We start from the raw sequence: 27,687 nt of genomic DNA, 5'->3' as shown, positions 1-27,687 counted from the left end.
CGCCTCGCACGTGCTAGACAAGCAATGTGCTGTTGAGCCACAACCCCAGGCCCATATCGTTCATATTCTTGATGGCTGGTATTCTGACTAGAGTGAGATGAAAGCTCATTGTAGTTTTGATTTGCATTTCCCTAATTGCTAATGATGTTGAACATTTTCATAGATTTGTTGTCCATTTTTATTTCTTCTTTTGAGAAGTATCTGTTTAATTCATTTGCCCAATTAAGCTAGGTTATTTGAGGTTTTGGTGTTAAGTTTTTTAAAGTTTCTTATATAGTTTGGACATTAATCCTGTGTCAAAGAGTAGTTAGCAGGGCTGGGGATGTGGCTCAAGCGGTAGCACGCTCGCCTGGCATGCATGCAGTCCAGGTTCGATCCTCAGCACCACATACAAACAAAGATGTTGTGTCCGCCAAAAACTAAAAAATAAATATTAAAAAATTCTCTCTCATTCTCTTAAAAAAAAAGAGTAGTTAGCAAATATATTTTCTCCCATTCCTTAGGTTCTTTCTTCATGTTACTAATTGTTTCCTTTGCTGTACAGAAGCTTTTTTATTTTATGCCATTCTGTTTATTAACTTTTGTCATTATTTTCTGAGCTTTAGGAGTTCTAATAAGAAAGTCATTGCCTGTACCTGTATGCTGGAGTCTCATATGTATATTTTCTTCCAAGGATTTGCATAGTTTCTGGTCTAATTCCTGGGCTTTTGATCTCTTTCAAGTTTGTACAGGGTCTAATCTTATTTGTCTACATATGGATAATCAATTTTCCTGGCACCACTTGTTTAAAGCCTGTCTTTTCTCCCAATATGTTTTTGGCATCTTTGTCAAGAATCAGATGACTGTTAACTGTGTTGGATCTTTTTCTGTGTCTTCTCTTCTTTCCCATTGGTCTATGTATCTGGTTTTATGACAGAGCCATGCAGTGGTTATTTCAATAGCTTTGTAGTATAATTTGAAGTCAGGTATTGTGATGATGCCTCCAGCTTGCTTTATTGACTTAGAATTGTTTTGGCTATTCTGAATATTTTATTCTTCCAAATGGATTTCAGGACTGTTTGTTCTAGTTCTGGAAAAATGACATTTATTATTATTATTATTTTAAATTTATATATGACAACAGAATGCTTTACAATTCATATTACATATATAGAGCACAATTTTTCATATCTCTCGTTGTATACTAAGTATATTCACACCAATTCGTGGGTATTTTGATGGGAATTGCATCAAATCTGTATGTTGCTCATAAAACCAATTTCAAACATATACAATCATATTAGTAGTGATTTTAGTTTCCCAAAAGAGATCTACTAAACAATAATTACTGGGCTGGTTTGGTGACTTGTAGTCCTAACTACTCAGAAGGCCAAGCCAGGAGGATTGCTTGAGTCCAAGAGTTGGAGATCAGGTTAGGCAACATAGCAAGACCCCCATCTTAAAAATAATAATAATTACTGATGTCAAAACACATCTCAATCATTATGATAGTCACTAACTCTTCATTGTTTTCCTTGAAACTCTAATATACAATTAGTGAATGTCAATTTAGGACTAATTGTGCTGTTTTATAGAGGAGAAAGCTGATTATAATAGTAAGTGAAATCATCTATCATGAACTGATTTGTGTTTATTTAATTACAATTATCATGCTGATGACTCTACATATTAAGTCTCTACCTATAGTCCCCTAGGTGCTAATTTTAAAAAATGTGAGTTTTCATTAAAAATAAAAAAGAAACCCCTCCATATGCATTTCAATAATTCAAATTGTATCATAATTTGACTATTAACAAAAGGGAAAATCAATGCAACTAATTCAGATTTAAATTCAAGATTATACAGTGTAAAAGAGGGAATAGTCTTGGAAAGGGAAGTAGAAAAATGTAAGATTCCTCTTAGAGGTCAGAAAAAATAAAATTAAATTTCCTTCAGAATAAAACTGGACATAAAGCATTCAAGAAAAGTTAGCTACTGGCTTTCTTCTCTGACAATCGGTTTTGTCAGTTGGTTTCCACTAAGTTGTGGACTTTTTCCGACCAGGACCGGATATCTTGTCTTTTGATTTTCATCCACTCCCACACCATGCTAGGGCTTTGTCCAGTGTCTGGCATGAATGGTAGCACAAAATGAGAATTAAAAATATGCTTTTGAATTAAATAATTTCTTCCCTTACGGATAAAGATAAGAATCTCAAGATCTTAGCCCGAAGACTAATGTCCATCTCTCTGCCCCCACCTGTCCCCGCCTTAAAAAAAAAGCAGGCCACTGTCTCCAGTTTACACCCTCACTCACAGTTCCATTCACCTTCCCCTTTCCTAATCAGAGGGATCTTGGGGTGGGGCTTCAAGGAACCTCAAGGAGTTTGAAGGGGAGGGAGCCTGGAACCCTAGACTAGCTGTGACAAGTCATGGGTGGGATTTGGTAGTTCACAAAAGGAGGTACCAGACCAGAAATGGGGGATGGGAGTGATGGTGAAGTGGAGTGGGCTAGTTTAGGATGGACCAGAAATGAGACATTAAGGAAAGCCAGAAAGGACCCGTTCGCGGAGTGGGGGGGGGATGGGTGGGTGATGACTAGAATCTTGTGGAGGGTCGCTTGTGAGGGCACAGAAGCAAAGGCAGGTGATTGGACGAGAAGGAGAGTCCTAGTTGCCAAGGCAGCGACTAGAGGAGAAGGTCTTCAGTCCAGGAGAAGGTCTTGACTAGAGAAGGACGGAGCTCCAGCTCCGTGCGTTCTCCAGTAGAGTCTGTGGATGGACCCCCAGATATCCCTGCTGAGGTGTCACCCGGGAAAGGCTTAAGCCTTCCCGGGCACCACCCCTCTGTGCTTCGCTACCCACCCGCCCCCCTGAGCCCTGCCTCCGCCCCCTGACGCCCGCCACAGCCTACTCCACCCCGTCACCGACTCCCCAAGGTGACCACGACATGGCTGCGGCGCCGGTGCTGCTCTTCTGGCTGTTCGTGCTGTGGCTGACCTGGCAAGTGCCGGGCCAACTGGACCCGAGCACCGGCTGGCCCTTGTGGAAGCACAAACTCTGTGCAGACGACGAATGCAGCAGTGAGTGCACAGGTGGGCGGGCAGCCCAGGGTCTCCGTGGTGGCTCTTTGGGGCCGCATGGGGCTCCGATCCCCCGGTCCCCTGCCCCTTGGGCTGGGCTAGGGGGTCGTAGGATGACGGGCGGGGCCCAGGAGTGACAGAGCCTCAGGACCCTGCGTGTGTCCCCTCCAGCTCTGCCGGCGCCCTAGCCAGCCCGCTCAGGTTGCTGAGATGCTGAGCCAATGGTGCAGACTTCACCAGCAGTCAAATTCATAGACCAATAGTGAATGGAGGGCCTGGGGTTGTAGCTCAGTGGTAGAGCGCTTGTCTAACATGTGAGGCACTGGGTTTGATTCTCAGCACTGCATACAAATAAATAAAATAAAGGTCCATCAAAAACTAAAAAAAAAAAAAAATAGGCAAAAGCTTAAAAAAATAGTAGTGAATGGGAATCTCAGGGTTGAGAAAGACCTTAGAAGCAACTGGTCCAACTTCTTAATAACTGCATGTTGGACTCCTGCTGTTTAATCAAACGTACCCCAGGCTCATGTAACTCATACTGAAATTCCACCCCTACAAGCTCTCAGTTCTTACTGGAATTCTACCTCATTCACAGAGCCTCAATGCAGGTCTGTATCCAATTCCCTTTAGTCTCTCTTGATATTACTGTGTTCTTTTTAAATAGCTGTCATCTGTCCATTCAATAAATAATTGTTGAGTATCTCTGCCAGGTGCCAGATACTGTGTTAAGCCTTGGCTCATTCCACCTGTAAATCTGCAAACCAAGACTCCCTCTCTTTCAGCTTTCCTAAAATTTTAAACACAAGATTTCACCAGCACTAAATCCATGTTTGTTGAATGTGACCCTGTCTATATATCTCTGGTTTTAAAATTTTCCCTTGAGTAAATATTGTTCTGGTAGCAGTTGTATGGCCATGGAGGTAGTGGAGAGTAGACTGGAGATTGTTCATTTTATAACTGAAGGGTCTAATAGCTCTAATTAGGATTTTGAAGTTTTCTTCTCTGTGTTAATTGTCTTTAGGAGAGCCACATATTCCAGGCACTGTGACTCATATATTTAGTGAAACACTCGATGAATATTGAAACTGAAGAGAGGCAATTCTTATTCTATAGCATAAAATAAAATAGCCATTTCCCCTTTCAATTTTAGAGCTACTTATAACAGAAGGTACTCCTGTTGATGCTGCTGATCCAGAAAACCAACTAGAGATAAAGGTGGAAGAGCCAGAAGATGCCACCACCATACTTTTCTTGTTACATTCATTCTTGCTTTATTTGTCTAAGATGGTAAGTTTGACATAGTTTCTTCAATTAGAATGTTGATTATTTATTAGTTTTTAAGTGGCTTCTGGTCATGAAGTGAAGAAATTAAAATGTCTTTATGAAAATGACTCCTGATCCTTTGAGTAGGTAGCTCCTGAAACAAAAGCCATAGGGGTGTGGCTTTAATGGCTACTTGGTTTAGCACATGAGGAAGATTTGCTGTCTACCAAGGCTGGACATTTGCACACCTGTAAAAACTTGGTTCTTCCCCTCAGAACCTTTCATTCTGGCAGGGAGATAATAGCATTCACTTGAAACATAGTAAGATAATGGCAGAAAGAGAGGTATTTATTCGATGGTAGAACATTATTGTCCATAAATGCATTTATTATGGTTGGAAGGGTGATCAATAAGGTCAGAAAGTGGTTGAGATGTGTTTGAAGCACAGGCAAAGGGCAAACAGGAGTCTGACATGTGGTTTGTTGTTGATTAGACAGGCTGGGGTGGTGGGGGAAGCTGGCAGTCAGAAGAAATGTGTTCAGAGAAATGGAAACATGAAGAAAGGATATTTGGGGAGGGCAGGAGAATGTGAATAGTTGGTGTTGTAAAGTGTGAAGTTGGATGGGGATGGGCCTGTTGGAGAGGCCAGCAAATCTTAAATGAAGTCATGAGCCAAAGTAGCATTAGACCATTAATAGTGGGGATCCTTAGAAAGTTTTAAGAATGAAAGGAATTAGGTTAGATCTGTTTCTTAGAAAGAGTCACTAAAGGCTGATCTTTCTAAAGAAAATCATGATCCAAACAAGACATTTAATCTGTCTAGAAGCTTATCTAAGCATTTTAGGACTTACCTCCCCCCCATTGGTATTTGTTGATATTGGACTTTTAGAGTTTAATTATAGGAATGAGAAAGCTTTTAGAGGTTGGAGGATAAGATGGTCCTAGGGCCATTGTGACAGTAATCCTCCTCAACTGAAGTTGTTTCCTGTAGGTTGTGTTATTTCAAGGCTTGTGTAAGAAAGATGATGTTGTTGTTTTCCTTGTAAAATGTATAGATTTTGAAGCCAGGTAGATCTGGTTTCAAATCCCAAGGTTATCATTTAGAAGTTTGGGCAAATAACTAAACTTTTGAAAAAAGTTTTCCTCATCTGAAAAATGTAAATAATGCTTACTCCAATCATAAGAATTAAATGATTTGACAAGGTAAAATGTCTGGTGAGGTGTCTGGCATTTTGAAGGGTTTTACCCCCACGCACCCCCTAATTCTCATGTAGGCAGTCAGAAGGTGGTATAAAGACAATGAATACCTGGGGAGGAAAGACCACCAGGGTGGAAAAGATGTGGTGGGGAGAAACAAATCATTTTTCAGTTGGTTCCATGTTTGTTCATGATGGTGGCAGCCACCTGGGTAAGGGGTATGTACAAGCCAGGCAGTTAGAATAATGATATTTCCAGTGATTAAAGCAGTCTTCCACAGTCATAATTTGATTATCAGAATGAATCAGCATCACTTGGAAAGTTAACAGCCTCATGATAAGGGAAGGATTTCTTTATTCATATTTTTAGGTATGCACAGAGCCCTCCTCTAGGTCTAGGTCGGGGGACACGAATGTGGTGCAGGTGTGGTCAGTGATTGTACGGTGATAGGTAAGACATAGACATGAGTGGCAAAGAAGAGGCACAATGTTATGAGACTGATTTGAAAGATTTCAAAAAGGCATTTTGATGGCCCAGTATGTACAGGACATTGTGCGAGGACTAAAAGAGTCTAACAGGTGTAAGGCATGATTGTGATTTTTGAAAGCCTTAAGAAAAGGACTTAACAAATATATGCAAAAATTATGAACAAGTCAATGTAAAATCTTAAACAAGTAGTATGATATCTGATAGGACTGGAGAGTAATAGGCTCTGATGTGTTTGGGAGATGTGCACCAATCAGATTCATTGATCAATGGAATCTTAGTAGAATCTTAGTGTTAGAAGAAACCTTGGAAGGCTGTTAGTCTAGTTTCTCACTCATTGCTCTTATTTTCTTTACTGTGGCCCTGACGAGTAGTTATGAGGCCTGTACACCAGTATTTCCTAGCATGAGTCACTCTCTTACAAGGCTATATGTTCTTCTGTTGTCTAGTTCATCCTTGTATTGACTCCAAATTTTCCTCCACATGATTTCCTCAATAAAACTGAATTATTTTCTACATAGAAATCCTTTAAATATCTGAAGTTATATCTTAATTTAAAAATTATTTTTAGTATTTTTATCATGGAAACTTTCAAATAAAAGCAGAGAGAATAGTAGAGGACTATAGGTAACCATAACATACTGTACATTTCAGAATACTAGAAGAAAAGATTGTGAAAGTTTTACCATAGAGAAATGATGTTTGAGGAGGTAGATATATTTAACTGATTTAAACGTTACATAGTGTATACATGCATCAAAATGTCATGTTACCTACTTCAATAATTATAATGTTTGTTTCTATGTACTAGTTAAAAAATAAATTTAATTAGAAAAGCTTTAAAGAAAAGCATAGAGAATAGTATAATGAACCCACGGGCCATCACCCAACTTAACAGTAATTCCTTGATAGCCAATATCAGTGAGTTTTTTTTTAATTTGTTCTAATTGGTTATACATGATAGCAGAATGCATTTCAATTCATTGTATATAAATGGAACAAAACTTTTCCTAGTTGTACACAACACATGTGTAGTCCTACATGTACCTCGGGTAATGAGGTTCATCTCATTCCACCACATTTCCTATCCCTATGCTCCCTCACCTGTCCTACCTCCCCTTTGCCCAAAGTTCCTCCATTCTTTCCATGCCCCTTACCACCCACCTCACCCCCATTATGGGTCAGCATCCACTTTCAGAGAGAACATAGAGCTTTTGGTTTTGGGGATTGGCTTACTTCCCTTAACCTGATATTCCCATTCACCCGCAGATGCCATAATTTTTTTCTCTTTTAATAATTTTTTCTCTATAAGTAATATTCCATTTCATATATGTACCACAGTTTCTTTATCCATTCATCTGCTGAAGGGTTGGTTCCACAAAACTATGGAATGCTTCACAAATGTGGGTGTCATCCTTGCTCAGGGACCATGCTAATTTTTTCTGTATTCTTCCAATTTTAGTAAATGTGCTGCCAAAGCAAGCACATATAACAAATGTAGATACCAATGTAAAAACTACCATAATCAAGATATAGAACAGTTTTTTCACTAGAAAAGGGGTTTCCTTGGGATCCTTCCCAGTGAGAGCCTTTACCACCTGTTCCAGGCAACCACTGATAACTTTTTTTTTAAACTATAGATTCATTTTTCCTACAGTACTGTTTCATATATATATACCACTATAAGTGGACTCATATCTAGGAGTGCAATTGCCTCCTACATTTAATATATGTTTTTATTTTATGTGATACTGTCAAGCCATGCTTAAAAAACCACAATCATTTTATACTTCCACCAGCAATTTAGGAGACTTCCACTTGACTTCATCTTCACTAGCACTTGGGCCATTCTAGTGGGTATGTCTTTGTGAGTTTATTTCCTGATAATTAATGATATTGAGTGAACTTTTTTTTTTCTTTTGAGATAGGGTCTCACTAACTTGCTTAGGCCCTTGATAAGTTGCCAGCATCAAACTTGGGATCCTCCTGCCTCAACCTTCTGAGTTGCTGGGATTACAGACATGTGCCATGATGCCTGGATCAAATACTTCTTCATGAGCTTGTTGACCTTACTGTTTTTGTATGTCAACTCTCTCTGGCTAGCTGGAATCCAGACTTCTCCCAGCTCAGTGCCAACTGTGGGATTGGTTAGCTTATAGTTGTTCTTGGCCCTCACAGGTACTGCTTAGAATGTAGCCCCAAACTGAAGACCGCCTCCATGCAGATTTCTGGAACTCTTTTTCTTGTGGCTTCCATCTTTCTGGTAGTTTTCTCTACATATTTTTGGCTGCTTAATCTCCTGGAACTCTGGTCTCTCTCTCCTCAGTGAGACTGTTATCCCCCATTTGGGTTCCCCTTCCCAAACTGAGGTCTAGAGGGTGCCTCCAGGTAGAATGCTCGCCTATTTGTTCTCCTGCTCTTAGGGGTGACAGTTGCATGTCCCTTGTGGCTTTCTATCTGAAAAATAGCTCTTTAAAAATATATTTTGACTGGGCATGGTGGCACATGCCTTAATCTTAGTGGCTCGGGAGGCTGAGACAGGAGGATCACGAGTTCAAAGCCAAAAGTGAGGTGCTAAGTAACTCAGTGAGACCCTGTCTCTAAATAAAATACAAAATGGGGCTGAGACTGGGGATGTGGCTCAGTGATCAAGTGCTCCTGAGTTCAATCCCTGGTACCAATATATATATGTAACTTTTTGCAATAATTGAAAAAAATATGTTTGTGGGACTTCTAGGATATATTGTAGTTTTGGTGAATAAATGACATCCCCCTGGTACAACAATTTAACCTGTTTTCTCTATTGCCTTTTTTTTTTTTTTTTTGGTGGTGCTGGGGATTGAACCTCGGGCTCCATGCATTCTAGGCAAGTGCTGAGCTAACAACCTCAGCCTCTCTCTGTTGCTTTATATTTCTTGGAAATTGGTAGTCAGGTTTAGGTTCAATTCAGAATAGTAAGGTATTCTTCTAGCATTATCAAATGATACGCAAAGGGGCTTGAAATCTTTTTAACTTTTATTTGTCAATATGATGTCATTCATTTAAAAATATTTGGTGTGTTTAATCCAATTAGGAATAGTAATTGTTCTTACCTGATGCTCAATTTCTCCCCCCTTTGCCTTGTAGAAGCCTCTTTATCTTGGCTCCTGGGACCCTTTGCCACCACCTAGTGGTCATTGTTACCTATTTCCCTTGCTTTTGAAGTATGAGATGTTCCAAGTTCATCTTAAACATTTCCTGTCCAGACCTTGAAGGATCTATTTCTCTAAAAGAACTTTGGTTCCTTTCAATAGGAAATGATATTTAGAGGCTACATTCCAAGTACTAGGATTGCTTATTGCTCAAATTGACTGTCATTTGTAGGCCTTTTTAGTGAACAAAGCTCAGAAATATGTGGGGGTTTTTCATCATGTCATTTAGATAATTCCATGAAAATTCAGGATGCCAGAGATTTTATTTCACTTCATCTATCTTAGATTTGTGTTTTCTTTCTCTGATGTTGGAGTTCCAGTTTTCAATGACATCAATATAATTGTTTACAGTCTTGTGCCACTTAATGACATTTTGGTCATTAGTGCATAATAGTGGAGCTAAAAAATTCTTGTCACCTAGTATTTTTAATATCTTTTCTGTGTTTTGATATGTTTAGATATATAAACATTTACAATGTTACAATTGTCTACAATATTCAGTATAATTATATCTTATAGGTTTTTATCCCCAAAGCAATGATATACCATATATGAATACCTACGTGTGGAAATGGCTATATTTTCTAGGTTTGTAGAAGTATACTCAATGATGTTTGCACACTGAAATTGCCTAAGATGTGTTTCTCAGAATTTATTCCCATCATTAAGCAACATATGACTATATTTATGTTATTTAAAATACTTTCAGGAATGTATTCCTGAAATGAAATGAAATTCTCTTGTCTTTAAGCTATATACCACTAAGGTGTGTTTGAAATAACTCATATCTGTGGTTTGTCACCAACTTGATATCACAGGTTGTTTCATTTTTGCTTTCAATATTTAGGTATTACTTTCTAAGATTTTTTAATTTATTTTACAATTATTTAAATATTTAGAAGAGCCAAAGTTAATTTGTAAAAATAAGTTGTTTCTGTTTTTTGGTACTGGTGATTGAACCCAGGGCTCCTATCCACTGAGCCACATACCTTGCCTCTTTATTTTTTATTTAGAGATAGTTCTCACTAAGTTGCATAGGGACTTGCTAAGTTGCTGAGGCTAACTTTGAACTTGTGATTCTCCTGCCTGATTTTGAAAGAACTCTAGCTTTTGTCCCAGTTATGTCTATCCTGATGTTACTCTCTTTTATAGTTAACTTTAAAAATTTATTTCATTATGTATTCTGCTATTAAAAAATAAGCAAATGAGAAAAGGGATATGTAGCTCAGTGGTAGAGCACTTGCCTACCATATAAGAGGCCATGTCTTCAATCCCCAGCACCATAAAAAGAAAAAGAAAAGCAAATGATTTTTACATCTAGCTATGGTAGCTTTATATAGGTACTGGCTTCACCTTCCCAACTGAAACAACTAAAATAAATATGAAAAAAACCCACAAACATATAAAATTTGAAGATAAAGCAACATTGAAGATCAAGCAACAAAGAATGATTCTGGAAACATAAGGAACAAATGCTATGAGCTCTATAGTTGTCCCAGCTTTTACTATGTTAAGAGATTCCCAAGCCATGACAAAGAAGGGGAAATCAGGCAGAACCAGAGGATACCATGAATTGAGAGATGGTGCTGAGATTCCAGGAAAACCAAAGTGACTGGAATTCACAGGGTGCAGTAACAAAAGAAGGTTGCTACATTGAGAAACAATTCTGGAAATTTGTGAAAGGCTCTCTGAGTGTTCAGCAGGGTATTGATCAGCACATAAGTGTGATGAAACTGCTTAGCAAGTCAGAGAAACAATCTTAAGTGATTAGAAGGAATAGGTCCTAACACAGGGACCAGAATAGCACCTGGAAAAAACTATCTAAGGAAGTTGGGTAGAATAATCAGAAGGGTGTTACCTCAGACTGACTATTACAATTTATGTCATACCTAACAAATATTCAGACCCAAGAGACTCAAATTGTTTCCAGTAATTTAACTGTATACAAAATATTAAGAACAGTAATTTGTAATGTATGGCATCGAATCAAAGCTTACCAGGCATGCAAAGAAGCAAGAAAAATACAATCCACAATGATGAGAAGAATCATCCAATCAAAGCCAACTGAGATGTTAGAATGAGGTAATGACATTTTTTAAAAAAGTTATTACTATTATATTTCGTGTGTTAAAAAGGTAAAAAGAGATATAGAAGATATATTTTAAGAAAATCAGACTTCTAGAGTTGAAAATATATGATAAATACAGTGGATGGGATTAATGCCAGAATAAGCATTGCGATGAAATTGTTAGTGAACTTGAAGACATAGCAAGAGAAGTACCCCAAATGAAACACAGGGAAAATTTCTTCTGTTAAAGAAAAGTGAACCAGAGCATCAGTGAGCTGTGGGGCAGTTTCAAGTTGAGCGATAAGAGATATTCAGAAAAATATTTTAAGAAATGATGGCCAAAAATTTTCAAAAATTTGTGAAAACTGTACATCTGCAGATCCAAGATATTAAATGGAACTAGAGTACAAAAAGCATGTAAAGCTATATCAAGGTATATTATATCATAAATAAATTGCTCAAAGCCAGTGATAAAGAGCAATCTTAGCAGTTAAAGAAGACATTTATGTAGAGAAGAACTAAGGATGACATCATATTTCTTGTCAGAAATTAGGCATAAGAGAATATAGTGGAGTGATACCTTTAATATATTTGAAGAGCAATAATGTTCACCGATAATATCATGCCCAGTGAAATATCTTTCTAAAATGAAGACTTGTACTGACATACAAGCTGAAAGAATTCACCCTACACTTGCACCAAGACAGCAGATGGAAATAATGGAATAAAGGAATAAAGAAAATGGTTACTGTGTGCATAAATGTTTAAAATAATTTTTCTTATTTGAACATTTTAAAAAGTCATTGACTGTTCAAAGACAAATATCAGTGTAGTATGGGACTTAGAAAACATGTAAAGTAAAATACATGACAACAGTATAAATCTCAGAAGGGTAGTAACTATTGTAATGTTATTATTGAATATGTGAAGTAATATAGTATCATCTGAAGGTAGATTGTGACAAATTAAAGATGTATATTCTAAACCCTGAAGCACTAAGATTAGAAAACAGAGTTATAGCTTAATAAGCCAATAGAGGAATCACTCAAAATACCGATAGTGGTATTTCTGCAAAAGAAGACAGAAAGAAAAGAAAAAGAACAAAGAACAGAAGGAACAAATAGAAGATTATATTAAGCTTACACCTATGTACAGCAGTAATCATATTAAGTGGAAAGTATTTAAATACATCAGTTAAAAACAGAGATTGTCATATTGCCTAAAGAAGCAAGACCCAAATAGACGTCTAAGGGAATAACACTGTAAATAGAAAGACACAAAGAAGTCAAAATTAAAATGATTGAAAAAGGTATCTCATGTTAAACACTAGTCAAAGGAAATCTGGAGTAGCCACATTAAACCAAAAGAGGTTGTGGGGCAAAATACATCATCAAGACTAAAGAAAGTTATTTCCTAATGATAAAGGAATCAGTCAAGATTATATAATAAACCTAAATGCTTGTACTTTTAATATTAGACCTTCAAAATACCTGAAGTATAAAAATTGATAGAATTATGAGGAAAATGATGAATATAGGATTACATTTAGAGATTTCAATATCCTCTCCTCAGCAACTGGCAGAAAACAAAAATAAAAGTAAGGCTGTAGAAAGTGTGAATGACATAATCAATCCATCCATTTGAAATTAATTGACATTTATAGAAAACTCCCAAAGACCTTAGTGCACGTGGAACATTTACCAAGATAAACTATATTCTGGATCTTAAAAAAATTATCAGTAAATATAAAACTATTCAAAGTCAGTCAAAGCTTGTTCTCTGAACACAATAAAATGAGAAATCAATAATGGAAAAATCTGGAAAATTCCCAAATATTTGAAAACTTAAGTGCAAGGCTGCACTTAAGTTTATATATATTATAAATGAACACACAGTACATTTATTTTTATGTGGTACTGGGGATCGAACCCAGTGCCTCACACATGTGAGGCAAGCACTTTACCACTGAACTACAACCTTAGCCCCCACTGCTAAATAATTTTTGAGTCAAATAAATCAGAGAAGAAATTCAGATTTTGAGTTGAATAAAACTGAAAACAACATATCCATTTGTGCAATGTCACTAAAGCGTTATTGGAAAATTTATAGCACTACCAGGCCCAGATAGCTTTATTAAAAAAGAAATCTCCAGTCATTGACTTTAGTTCCTACTATGAGAAACTAGAAAAGGAAAAATAAGTTAATCTCCAAGTAAGCAAGAAAAAAAGATATAATAAAGACCATAAGTCAGTGAAATTTTTAAAAAGGAAAATAAGAGAAAATCAATGAAACCCAAAGCTAGTTCTTTAAGATGAATAAAATTGATCAACATCTAGTGAGGGAGATATAAGAGGAGACACAGATTACCAAAATCCGCAATCAGAGAAGGGATATAACTACAGATTTCACAGATACTAGACTGATAATGGGGATATTATGAACAGTTTACGTTAATTAACTTGACAATTTAGTTGAAATGAAGAAATTCCATTTAAGCCACAAATTGCAAAAGTTCACTCAAGAAAAACAGACAACTTCATAAACCTTGTTTACTATTAAAGAAATTGAAGGTATAGGTAAAAACCTTTCTACAAAGAAAAAAATATAAGACCAAGATAGCTTTATTGGTGATCCAATTAAACCTGTAAGGAAGAAATGGTACTAATTCCTAATAGTATTAGTAATACTAAACCCTTATAGAATATTAAAGCAAGAAAATATTTCTCCTATGAAGCCAGTGTTATCACTACACCAAACCAAGATAAAGATATAACAAGAAAAGAAAACCACATACCTCTCATGGGATCTCCAATGAATCTGTACAGAAATTCTAAACCAAAATTTAAGTCAAATACAATATGTAAAAGGAAAATACATCATAGACAACAACTAGACTGATGATGGGGATTTATGTCAAGAATCCAAAATTTATTTAACATTTGCAAATCAATGAAATTTACCACATTGATGTACCTAAAAGCACAATCTTTGTGTTTAGCTCAAGAGATACAAAACAAGCATTTAAAAAATATAGCAGAGGGGGGAAATGTTGGGGAGTAATATTGGCCAAATTATATTGTTATTTTGTGTGCATGTACAAGTAGGTGACAATAAATCCCATCGACATGTTAAATAAAAAATCAGCCCTGATTATTATTTAAAAAATTTTTTTAGATGTTGATTTTTATTTTATTCACTTATTTATATGCGGTGCTGAGAATCGAACCCATTGCCTCACACATGATAGGCAAGTGCTCTACCACTGAGTATCAACCCCAGCCCCTCAGCATTGATTATTGATGTAGAAAAACAACAACAAACTAGGAATAGAAGAGAGCTTAAAACATCCTCTGAAAAAATGCAGCTAACCTCATACTTAATGGTTGATAATTGAATACTTTTCCCCAAGATCAGAAACCAAACAGAGATGTCCACTCTCATTACATCTATTCAGCATTGTACTGGGGTACAGTAAGGAAATAGCTAGTGTACTAAGGCAAGAAAAAGAAATAAAATGCACTCAGATTTGAAAGGAAGAAATAAAATTCTCTTTATTTTCAGATAACATGAATATATATAGATACAATCTGGTATGATCTAGAAAAAAGCTATTGTAAGGTTGACAGATAAAATTTACATCTAAAAGCAATTATATTTTCTATACATTAACAATGAATAATTAGAAATTGAAATTTTAAAGATTTCCATGTACAATAGAATAAAAATATGAAGTATTTAAACATAAACGTGGCAAAAACTAAAATGTATATATTAAAAACTATAAAATATTGCTGATAGAAATTAAAGAGAACCTAAATGGAGAAATATACCTAATTTATGAGTCAGAAGACTAAGGTGTCCATTCATCCCAGTTTAATCACAGAGTCAACATTATTCCAATCAAAATCCCTGCAGAGTTTTGTAGAAAATGACAAGCTGATTGTAACAGACCTAGAATACGTGGCTTCAAGACTTAATCTAGGCCTGGGGATGTAGCTCAGTGGTAGAACACTTGCCTAGCATATGCAAGGTCCTGTGTTCAATCCCTAGTACCATACGAAGAGGAAAAAAAGAAAAAATATTCTAAAGCTACAGTAATCAGGATTGCAGACAAAACATTGGAATAGAGCCAAGAATTCAGAGATAGATACACAATATATATGGCAACAGTCATTGACAAAGATGGAAAGACAAGTAGAGAATGGAAAGTTTTTTCAGCAAATGGTACTGAAATTACTGCATATTTATATGGAAAATATTGATCCATTCCTTGCATTAGACACCTGAATTAACTCACAGAATTAAATATTAAACTCAAAACTACAAAACCTCTAGGAAAAAAATAAGAGAAAAAAAATTTTTTGAACTTAGGTTCGGCAAAGATTTCTTAAATTTGACAACAAAAGCATTAAAGAGGATTTGATAATGTGGGATTCATCAAACTAAAACCTCTGTAATTCAAAATACACTTTGAAGTGAATGAAATAGACAAAACACAAGCTGGGAGAAAATTAATGTAAAGCATTTATCAAGCTTGCATCAAGAATATATGAAGAGGGCTGGGGATGTGGCTCAAGCGGTAGGCGCTAGCCTGGAATGCGTGTGGCCCGGGTTCGATCCTCAGCACTACATACAAACAAAGATGTTGTGTCCACCAATATCTAAAAAATAAAAAAAAATTTAAAAAAAGAATATATGAAGAACTCTTAGAACTCATTAGAAAAAATATATTCCTGTAAAATAACACTTCATCAAAGAAGATAAACAGATAGTAAATACATTAAAAATGCTTGACATAATTATCAGGGAAATGAAATTTTGAAGCATAAGAGTTACCACTACACACTTATTAAATATCTAATATTAAAGACAATTGTGCTGAGTGGTTGGAGAAGAGATGAAGGAACTGGATGGGTACACAGCTGGTGGGGATATAAAGTGGTAGAATCACCTTCTTAAAAAGGTAAACATACACCAGTCATATCCAACCATTCTTTTCCAAAGAAAAGATAAGTTATATAGCAATAGGAGGAATTTTATATCAGTGTTCTTGTCTATTTTATTTGTAAAAGCCCCAAACTGGAAAAAAAAATCCAAATGTCTATCAATAGGTGATAGACAAATTGCGGTACTTACATATAATGAAATGCTACTCAGCAATAAAAATAGATGATAGATAAACTGATGTAGATGAATCTCAAATTATGCTGAATAAGAGAAGCCATAGAAAATACAATATATTATCCCATACACATAAAACTTGAGGAATACAAAGCAATCTATTAAGATAGACATTTTGCTGGAGGAATGGGAAAGTGGGAGGCAAGAAGGAAGGGTGACAAAGGGCAGAATTACCTAGAGAATGAGAATATTTTTGGAAGTAAAGGATGTGTATATTATCTTGAGTATAATGGTGATTTCATAATTTCATGTTAAAATTTATCAAATTGCACACTTTAAATACATGTAATTTATTGCATGTCAATTTTACCTCAAAGCTATAAGAAATAATATATTCATCTTTTTTCACTTTCTAAGACACAAATAGTATTCTATAAATATTTTTTCTCTACTTCATTTTTAAAAAATGTATTCTGGAAACCAGCTCTTAGCAGTATTTAAAATTATTTTCTTTCTTCTTTGGTTTATTCAACAACTTTCATTGATGACGGTTGTTTCAGCCTTTTGTGACCATCTTGTATTATTATAATTAATGCTTGAATTACATAGTTTTGTAAATACAAGTTTTAAACATTTGTTGTTGTATTCCCAGTATCTTTAGAAGTTAGGGATGGGAGACTATAGCTCAGCAGTAGAGCACTTGCCCTAGATACCCTTCCCCAGCACTGAAAAAGTTAAAAAAAAAAAAGTGGGATTGTTGAGTTAATAGGTAAATATATAAGCAGTTTTGGGAGATGTTGCAAAATCTCATTCATAAGGGTTGAATCATTTTGTATACTTATCAGCAGTGTCTGAGAATTTGTATTCCCCCACATTCTCTCACCTACTGAGTATGTTGTAAAACGTTTGGATCTTGCCAATGCAAGTGAAAAATGGTATCTTGGTGTGGTTTAATTTGTATTTTGTTCATTATGAGCTAAGCAGAGCATGTTTCCATATGTTATAGCTATTTGGATCTCTTTTCCTGAGATCTGTTTATTTCTTCAGCCCATTTTTGTATAGGTTTGCTGGCCATTTTATTTATAATGTTCTTTATATTTCAGGAACATGATTCTTTAGACAATAATATGTTGCAAATATTTTTTCTCAGGTTGTTATTGTCAAACTGCGTGTGTGTGTGTGTGTGTGTGTGTGTGTGTGTGTGTGTGTAGCAGGTTTAGATACAGCCAGGAAAGATTTTTTCAATGAGACAGGTTTTGCCCACCTATAATACATAGAAAATTTCACCCAATATTTTCTATTACTTGTTTATTTTCTATTTTTACATTCATGTTTCTTATCCATTTGAAGTTTATCTTTTGAATAAGTAGAGAAAAATCCAATTTTATAATTTTCCATGTGGTAACACTACTTATTAGAAAGTCTATTTTCCCCAAACTAACTTTTATTGTACCCCAAATGTCCAGTTGGTTCTGTTTCTGGATTCTCTATTCTGTCCTACCAATCTATGTATTCCGGGGCTTGGACGAGGGTACATGAATGAATTATATAGTCTGCCCTCCCTGTTCCCTTCATTGCTCTTCTTTTTCAGTGCTTTCCTGCTTATTCTTATTCTTTTGAATTGAGTATATTCAACTTGACGACAGATTTTTAAAGATCCACATATGTTCATTCCCTCCCCAAGTTAAACGTCCCCAGTTTCTTCAATTTTTAGCACGTGCTGTTCAGGGGCTATTCAGGATTCTGTTCTTTTCCACGAGTCATGCAACCTTAAAATGTGGCATCCAGAAATGAAGCCACCGGCGTGGGGTGATAATGACATGATTCCTTAGGGTAAGGCTTTTTAAAAAGAGTGTCATCCACATTTGGAGAAAGTAACAGGACTGGAGTGAGCAGGGAAGGAAAGCCCAGTCTGAGCAGTAGTCCTTTAGAAGGGAGCAGGAGAAGCTTCTCCTCTTTTGTCTGCACTTTTGGGGCAGGTACCTGGTGTCTCAACACGTTGACAAAAGGGTTTTGCTCTGGGAGGGGCTGGGAGGCCTGACTTTCTCCTTTTTCCTAGTTTCTGCCTTTAATCCCCTTCTGCTAGTTCCCTGGCTTCCTCCAGGGCCTTCTAAATCGCTGGTCCTTTCCCAGTTCCGGGGACAGGTGAGCCTCTTTCCTTCTGGAATCCTTTCATTTGGACTCTTCAGCTCGGCTCTCCTCGCACTGTCCCCCGCGGGCTCGCAGTTGGTTCTTTCCGCTCCCGGCCCCGCCCCTTACCATCCTCCCTCTGCTCACTGCAGTCCGCCCAGGGGCTTCATCTGATGACGCGTTTTACATGTGTTGGGTGGAAAGCGCCTGAGGTGGAGGAAGGCAAAGTTCACTCCCAGTACCTGCCCCCCTGCGCTGGGTCCTTCCAAAGTAGGAAACGGTGAAAGAGAGGGTCCTGTGCTGCTCTGCAGGGAAGCATCGCTTCCACTCACCTGTCCCTACACCATGGACTCAGTACCTGCCACTGTGCCTTCTGTCACTGCTTCCCCGGGGGACCCGGAGCTCCTGGGACCCCTGTGCTCTACGCAGCCCTCATAGCCAAGCTACTGGAGGTGACGGTCCCATTCCCAGGGAGGGACCCCAGCTCTGGCAGGCGGGTGGCTGAGTACTGGCGGAGTGGGTGCACTGACTGTCGTGGCGACGGAGAAATGGAATGTGTCAGGCCCAAGGCAGGCAGGACGTGACTGTATTCTTAAGCGAGGCTGGTGAGAGTGTACTTGAGCTTTCCCCACTTGCACTTTTTTTTTTGATGGAATAGAGGTGACAACCTCATGGTATGTTCCGAAATGCAGCCAACAATCCAAACAGCTAACGTTACTACAGGTCTTTTCCCTACGGAGACTGCTGGGGAATTGGGCCCAAATGACAGTTATCTCGTATTACTGTAGAGGGCGGTGAAAACAGGGAAGAGTAGGCAGGTGTTTACTGCACTGCCTTTGAGCAACCATTTAAAATTAGGCTTTGAATTTTATAGAAGGATATTAAATTCAGAGAAGTTTATCTAAGCCAGTTTTCAAGAGTTGTCTGAAATTACATGTTACTTATGTGTTTATATAAGAGTGGAATGGAAGTAAGATTTAAAATCTTATACATATATCATCATTGTTTTTATTTGTTGCCATAAAATTAATTAGTTCTTTCATGTATTTAAGTTTTTGTCTTAAATGAATTTTTTAAATTATAAAAACCAGGTTAAACTAAGAGAAAAGAATGATCCAGAGGGATTCTAGCCAGGTGTTAGACAATATGATGATATAGGGCCTGTTACAAACTGGAAATGTATGCTCAATTTAAAGTATTTAGATTCGGGCTGGGGTTGTGGTTCAGTGGTAGAGCGCTTGCCTAGCATACATGAGGCACTGGGTTCGATCCTCAGCACCATATAAAAACTAAACAATGTGTCCATCCTAAAACTAAAGATACATAAATAAATATTTTTTTAAAAATATTTAGATTCATTATACTTGAAAACACTGCAAGCGAACAAAAAATATGAGACTGCCAGTATCCTCTCTCTTGAAGAAGCTATTGGAAAATATTGAGGAGGTGGATTTCTGATGAGGAGGTTGATTTAGAATTACCATGATTCTTTGTGACTGTTTTGTTATAAATTTAAGGTTTTCCATTTCTTCTAATTTGTCTGTTTCAGCTGTTTACTACATTGCCTGATGATACTCAACCTGGGCCTGATTTTTGTGGACTACCATGGAAGCCTGTAGTTTTCACTGTTTTCTTTGGGATTGTATCCTTTGCCATTTTCTTTTGGAGAACTGCTCTTGTTGTGAGTAAATTAACTTACTTATACCTTAGCACATAAGCACAAGGATTATTTTATATAGTCACTGCCCCCCCCTTTTTCTTTTTCAGTTGCTAAAACACAAATTAGTGGTTTAAGTCAAACTAACCTTATAAAATAATTTAGTGTGGGTGCAGTTGGTAGAACTGGTAATTCTTACAGCCATCCTGACCAGTAGATTCATATGTATCAGAAGTCTTAAAAGTGGGATAAAAGATGGGATAGGTTAGATAAATATCCTTTTATGTAGCATATATGTCTAGTAATCTATCTTAAAGAAATAACTATGCTTTGAAGATTTTGGTAATGTTTTTCAATGGAACAGTGTATTAGATTGAAGACATAGCACAACATGATTCATTTAGGGGTTATTGTATGTTCGATTAATGGAATAGCAGGCAGATTTATTTATTTCAAAGCTTTGAGGTACAGAAAATGCTCACAATTAAATGTGAAGTGGGAAAAAAAGCAGAAACTAAGATTTAAATGTTGATGAACTGTATGTTAATATAAACACATATAAACAGGGGGAAATGCTGCAAAGAAATACAGTAAAATGAGAAAAAGAAGATGAGATAATTTTTCCAGTCTTTTATATAAATTTTTCCCAGATTTTATGATTTGATCATATGTACAGAAAATACCTTTTTATTTGGAAGTATAGATTATGTGTTGTCCAAAAATCCATTAAATGTTTTGTTCATTAAGTCTTTTTCCTGAGCAGAATTAGTCTATCTCTGTGTATGTGTGTACATATATGTATAAGTGTGTGTGTGTGTGTGTGTGTGTGTGTGTGTGTGTGTATATGTGTGTGTGCTTATGCATGCTTATGTTTGTACTGTAGGTCATTCTGTTTCATAGTTATTTAACATAATTGGAAGAAAATTATTTTAGGTAAATGGACTTTGCATATGAAAAGCCTAACAGTTAAAGAGGCCAAAAGCATTGGATACAAATCTTTTCAAATCTGAGTGTTCTTTTTCTGATTTCTTAATTATATCAGACATATCATTGTTAAGATAAGTTTCCTCTCCTTGTACAATTGAGTGTAAAATCTCTTAAAAAGTATTCCCTTCTTAAATAGAAGAATCGTTTGCCTGGATTCCTGTGAGGAATTTTCTAATCTTATTGAACTTTTTCTCAGCTAAAGGGAAAAAGGAAATAGAAGGATAAAGAGAAGGGAAAAACATGAAAACATTTTATATTTCTCTCTCTTGTTTCTTTCATTTCAAGAACCCCGGTACCTGTTTCTCTTTTCACTAGGTTATGTGGGATCTGGTTCCTAGCTTGTTGCTCCTCAGTTTCAGCATTTGACTTTGGAACTTTAGTCCCTACCTTAGATGACTGCTTTTATGCCACTTCCCATTTTCCTCTGTTGTCATTTTGAGTTTTACTTGAGGTTAGCAAGGCTATGACATTAAAGAAATGTTCATTTCTTTCTGTGTTGGAGTTTTCTGAATGCAATTTCCTATTACAAAGATCCCATGGATGATCCATAGACACATCTGAGTATCCCATCACCATTTATAACATTTGAAAGGACAAGTAATATGCTAAGTTACAAAGAAATTTAGTGATGTTTTAAAAAAAATTCTGCTTAGGTTTTATTATCAGGCAGTTTATTGCTGTCTTTTGGAAATGATTGTTTTTGTCCTTTCCAGAATATGTTAATTATCATTTCTCTTGTTGCTTCTGCATTTTCTTCTAGCAGTCTTCCCTTTCAGATTTCTTGCTATATATTTAGTGGTTTGCAGAAATAAGATGATGAGGCCTCTTAGTTTCTAAATTCAGCCAATAGCGAAATTTAAATTGGAGTTCTAAGATGTTTTCTGGTGAGTGAAAGTGGCATATCTTAGTACAAAGATTATGCCTTTAATATTGTTTCCTCAGATTCCTTTTGAATAGTCATTGTTTCCAGACTTTATCCTGGTTATTTAGAATTGTCAAGTAAATGATTTTGAGTACACACACACACACACACACACACACACATACACACACATCTTTACTGTGAAATAAGGTACATATCTTAGTGTTTTTATGTCAGAGGCTATTTATGAAATATCACTACCAATTAAATTTAAAAGGCTTTTTAACCTTTACTTATTTTTAATCCTATAAATTATTATCCTGAACCAGAATGTTATTAAATTCTCACTTGGTTATGATTCTGACTGTTGTTTTAGGAATGCTGTTTCTATTGAGCAGATGTTTGACATCAAATTTAATCTTTTTTCTCTCTTCTAGGTAAAAGATAGAGTATATCAAGGTAAATTTTTAGGTTTCTTAAGCTTGTAATAACCCTTTGTATTGGTGTTTGATGTGTGTTTTATGTATGTTAGAAGTAGATACAGTGACTTTTAATGTCTATTATCTTTTTTACCTCCTGAAAATTTTACTATTCCTAGGTTGCTAGCATGAATAATAGAGTAGATGATGATGGTTCCAACTCTGAGATGGGAGAAAAAGAGGAGGAACAAATTGTGGATAGGGAGATGATGATAAATTTTAATTTGGGGCAGATTAACTTTGAATATTGATGTAATACAGATGTATTACATTTGAAGAGTATTTCTATGCTAATGATTTAATCATGCATTAAGTAATTGAGTAGATAATTTAAAGAATGGTAATGTGAATCAGTATGTTTTCATTTCTGTTTTTCTTTGCAAGGAATTAAATGATTCCATTTTCTGAAAAGAAAGTGTTTTGAGAAGGGAGGAATATCAAGCTACAACACTTTACTGTATTTCCCATCTGTGAAATAAGCTTAAATTGAAATATCATTTTGGATGGGAAGGGTACCTGGGATTGAACTCTGGGGCACTCTACTGAGCCACATCCCCAACCCCCTATATTTAGAGACCAAGTCTCACTTAGGTGCTTAGTGTCTCGCTCTTGCTGAGGCTGGCTTTGAACTTGGGATCCTTCTAGCTCAGCCTCCTGAGCCACTGGGATTACAGGTGTGCACCACTGCGCCCAGCAAAAAATCATTGTTCTTATATTTTTCTTAAATTTTAATAATTTTTATACTCTTATTGCTAATAAGCATAGATTGCTTTTTAAAAGCATAATAGTTATGCTAAGAAATATTTCCTCATAGTACCATATAACATGTCTTTGCTTTTAGTAGATTGAGTAATTGAATTTCATTTAGTGATTGTAATAATCTTGTGTATTTCCCCCTTTTAGTCAATGAACAGCAAATTTCCAAAAAGGTGAACAATTTCATGAAAGAAAATGAAGAACTAATGCAGAAATTGTCAAATTATGAACAGAAGGTATAATTATTTTTTTTTTGTTTCTTTCTCCCTTGGTTCTAGCTTGAATCATTTCTACCTGTTTTAATTTAAAAATCATATTTTAAAATTTTTGTTTCATTATTTCCTACAAATCATCCAAATTCCAAGCAGTTATATGTATTAAGTACTGCTTTCTTCTGGAAAGGGTCACTTGTCTGGAAGTAACTTGTATGGTAGCACTATAATTTGTGTATCTTAATTCTGAATGCTTTATTTACATAGATGAAGGAATCAAAGAAACAAGTCCAAGAAACCATGAAACAAAATATGATTCTTTCTGATGAAGCAACGTATAAGGTAAAAAAACCTTCTTTGGGGGGAATTACATTCTAAACTCAAAAGTAAATGTAATGAGTGAGTAATCTTGACACCTTTTTTTTTCCAGGATAAAATGAAGCTTCTTGAAAAAGCTAAAGAACTTCTGGATGAGAGAGCTAAATTTCTTCATGTTATGTTAGAATTTGAGACAGAACAGAAAGCTAAGAATCAGGACTTGGTAAGAGTTTTGCTGCTAAGTGTTACTGCAATTTGGCTTTTGAAATATTTTGTAAAATTGGTTAAGTTGAACTTAGTCCAGCTGTTAACTAAAGTAAGATTAGGAGTCCCACTTCTGCCCATTTTGTGGAACTTTTAAGTACTGATACAATAAATTATTTTTATGGGCCTAGGAAATATTTTTATTCTCAACCTTGAATAATTTTCATATTGCTTTGCTCTGCCCTTGGAAACATGCAGAACAACTAAAAAACTATTGTCCAGTTGAACAGTATTTGTTTACTTTTTACTTGAAGGAGTAATGAATTAATGAATTTTCTATACTTAAAAAAATTTTACTTACATATTTCATTTTCAATTTCTATAAGTTTCTGTAATTACATAAAAGTTGCAAAAGATAGTAGAGAGTGTGTTCTGAAATATCCTACCCCCAAGTAAGCTTGATCACCTAGCTGAGGTAGTATTTATTAGATTTCTCCACTCTAAAAATTCTTTCCAATCCTTTTCATATTGTATTCTTTGGAAGTTACCATGCACAGCCCACAGTTAAAGTATGAAGAGTTACAAGCTCAGGATGCAGCTCATGGTAGAGCACTTGTCTAGCATGCATGAGGCCCAGGATTCAATCCCAGGCATTGCAAACAAAGATTGCAGAGTTATGTCCACTTCCTTAAGGAGCAAGTATCTTTATAATTTTTTTGGAATTCTTCTGTATGTGAGATTAGTCTATTCTTTCTTAAATTTTATCATTTTTTACTTCAGATAAGAAAATTTTAAAAATGATCTTGGGAAATTTTTTTCTCTATCACTAGAAAAAAAATTACTAATTTGAACTGGTTTACTTGAAACAGTAATTAATTAGTTAATTTTCTATGCTTTAAAACATTTTATTTACTTATTGCATTATGATTTTCTATACTTTGAACTTTTTTCTGGTTATCTCATAAACAGTAAGGTTGTGGATGCCATGAAATATTTATGACTTCATTTTCCCTCATCTCTTTCAGTTCTTGATTTTTTGCTTAGTCCAAAGCTGGATCCCCTGCATTTACCTGAAATGTAATGGGATGGCTTGACAAAAATTTTGTTGTGTTTGTTTTTTAGTATATATATATATGTGTGTGTGTGTATGTACACACAATCACACATATATATATCAGTATTTCTACTGAAATCCTAATACATATTTTGTGTTCTGTTTTCACCTGGCAGATAATGGAAAATAAGAAATCTATAGAGAAGCTTAAAGATGTCATTTCAGTGAATACTTCTGAACTTTCAGAGGTAAAGCTGCCAACTCTTGCTAACAGATATTAATACTACATCTTAGTTTTGTTGCGGACCAAAAATTTGAGGTGTGCTAAAATGTGCAAAAAAATGAGAACTATATGATGTCTGGTTTGGGAAAGTATAACTTTGTTTTTTCTTTGGAATTAATTCACTAACTGTAGTGTTTTGCATTAGCTTCAAATTCTCCTTAATGAAGCTAAGCTTCGTGAAGAGAAGGTGAAGTTGGAATGCTGTCAGCTTCAGAAAGAAAATACCATGCTTAAGAAGAAGAAAGAGCAGGTAAAGAAAATTTGATGTCATACATAATGTAAACTAGAGAAGTAAATACCATTATCTTGTATCTTTCTCGGATCTGTTTCTGAGGTAAGGAATATTCATGTAGGACCTTTTTTAGATTTGCAAAGTTTAAACAATGCTCCCCAAATTGAGTGCATATATATGGTCTCCATCTGTTTTGGATTTTTAGATTATTGCTTTTCTTATCAAATGTCAATCAGTTATTAACTTGCATAGCCTCAAAGAAACTTTTTAAACCAGAAAATTAAGTATTTTATGATCCTCTTTTGAGTAGTTACTGATTCACCGGCCAAGGGAAGATTACATGATAAGGAATCTAAATTTAGGAGACAGTCATATGTGCCCAGCCATTCCTGCTGGAGGTAAATTATTTGAACTGGCAGCAATTTTCTGGGGAATGCAATAAACAAGGTCAACTTCCTGATAGCGCTGATGTTCTTACTGCAGCTGTGAGAGTTGGGGCCACTCTGCCCTCTTCCTTAACCAAGGTCTCAACCCCCTCGATTGAGGCAGGCCACCGAGGAGTATGGCTCTCTATTTCTTTGTCTACGTCTTGTAGTCCTGATGTATCCAGTGCAGAAACCCCTCCCTAACCCATAGGAATTCATGTGTTTTGACTTTTCAGTTGCAGCAAGAAGTCAAAGACTGGAGTACATCACACGCTGAGCTCAGTGAACAAATGAAATCATTTGAGAAGTCCCAGAAAGATTTACAAGTGGCTCTTAGTCACAAAGATGATACTATTAATCTAAGTTTATACTCCAAATACATGTTTCATCTCATGAATTCTCCTGAAATCTTCTGAATTAAAATTGAGAGTCTTCCAACCTTTTGCTTCTTTTCTAGGCTTTGACTAATTACATTACACAGTTGGATCGGTTACAGTGTGAATCTGAATCTGAGGATCAAAGTAGAGATGAGTCAGATGAATTAACCAATGGAGAGGTAGCAGGTAAGATCAGTCTCAGGGAGGTTGAATCCTTTTTTGCTTTCCTGTCTTTAATTAAGTATACAGATGCCACTTTTCAGCTGGCTGAATTTCTTCTTAAGCTTCAGGGTTGTAGACACATATCACCGGATCTATAGATATGTCTGTTGCATTGGCAGAGGTGGGTTGCTGGGGTATAATGTAGCAATAGGCATGTGAAGAACACTGACTTTTTCTATCCCATTGAAAACTAGTAAGTACACTGCAGCTACAATAGTCACATATTGAACATTGTACAGTAAGAGAAATTTATTTCTTAACTTATGCAGATGATACTTGATTTTGATACTTATCATCTCTATGGCTCTGTGGTTTTAAGGTCCACAGTCAGTCTAAAGAGTCCAGAGGTAGTTGGAACCATAAACTAAGGCTGTGAGAACAGAGGCTAGAGACTAGCAGAAAGCTATAGAGGGAGTGTAACAGTGTTTACTGATGAGGAAAGTATTTCCAGATCTTTTTCTCCCAAGTTGGATATTGCTTACATAGCAAGTATTTCAAACCACACCTGGTAGTAGATTCAGGGAGAAAATAGAGGATTGAATCTTTCTAAACAAGACACTTACTTGCCCAGGTGAAGAGAGATCTGAGAGAGAAGAAAAGCTTTTATCTTACAAGAATAGCATAGATGACATTTTAGTTGTGCAAACTAGAAATTCACCTTTTTTTTTTAAGACAGACAGTACTTTTATTTATTTTTATGCTGAGGATCAAACTCAATGCCTCACACATGCTAGGTGAGCACTCTACCACTGAGCCACAACCCCAGTCTGAAATTCGCCTCTCTCTCTCTCTTTTTTTTTTTTTTAAATCTAAGCTTGCAATTCTCTTAAAAGTCATTAGTCTAATCAGTTTAATTATTTAATTAATTTTTTTTTCTTCCGGTGTTTGAACACAATCATTCTTTAGTTTGGGGAAGTTAGGAGAATATAGAGTTAAAAGTAAGGAAAGAAAAAGCTAAAGTCTTTTGTTTTTTAGGTGATCGGAACGAGAAGATCAAAGATCAAATTAAGCAGATGATGGATGTCTCTCTGGTATAGTTCCTTTTAAGAGTCCCATTGTGCCTGTGAATTCTTCCTGTGCCTCACTTTTAAGAATACCTCTCT

The 27,687-nt window shown here is 35.9% G+C and overlaps 1 protein-coding gene and 1 non-coding gene across 6 annotated transcripts in view; one reads left to right on the top strand and one right to left on the bottom strand.

Annotated features, from left to right (window-relative positions):
- LOC144376238 (transport and Golgi organization protein 1 homolog) overlaps positions 1 to 27,687 on the top strand; it is a 43,890-nt gene that overhangs the window by 4,589 nt on the left and 11,614 nt on the right. For 2 of the 5 annotated variants that reach the window (XM_078043120.1, XM_078043119.1), the window contains exons 2-10: positions 20,066 to 20,197; positions 22,460 to 22,481; positions 23,405 to 23,493; positions 23,737 to 23,811; positions 23,900 to 24,010; positions 25,222 to 25,293; positions 25,474 to 25,578; positions 26,443 to 26,548; positions 27,560 to 27,615. In XM_078043120.1, the coding sequence (XP_077899246.1) occupies positions 20,066 to 20,197; positions 22,460 to 22,481; positions 23,405 to 23,493; positions 23,737 to 23,811; positions 23,900 to 24,010; positions 25,222 to 25,293; positions 25,474 to 25,578; positions 26,443 to 26,548; positions 27,560 to 27,615 (768 nt within the window). Of the gene's footprint in view, positions 1 to 4,210; positions 4,348 to 18,668; positions 18,969 to 19,100; positions 19,122 to 20,065; positions 20,198 to 22,459; positions 22,482 to 23,404; positions 23,494 to 23,736; positions 23,812 to 23,899; positions 24,011 to 25,221; positions 25,294 to 25,473; positions 25,579 to 26,442; positions 26,549 to 27,559; positions 27,616 to 27,687 lie in introns of those variants that run through there. The other 3 variants (XM_078043121.1, XM_078043122.1, XM_078043123.1) reach the window with 3 other exon arrangements.
- Positions 7,386 to 7,492, bottom strand: LOC144376558 (U6 spliceosomal RNA). The gene has a single exon (XR_013437143.1). It is a non-coding gene; the product is annotated as a U6 spliceosomal RNA (small nuclear RNA).

This window comes from Ictidomys tridecemlineatus, chromosome 3, assembly GCF_052094955.1.
Source record: "Ictidomys tridecemlineatus isolate mIctTri1 chromosome 3, mIctTri1.hap1, whole genome shotgun sequence".
NCBI classification, from domain to species: domain Eukaryota; kingdom Metazoa; phylum Chordata; class Mammalia; order Rodentia; family Sciuridae; genus Ictidomys; species Ictidomys tridecemlineatus.
Note: the sequence above shows the minus strand (reverse complement) of the source record. Positions and strands in the feature narration are given on the sequence as shown.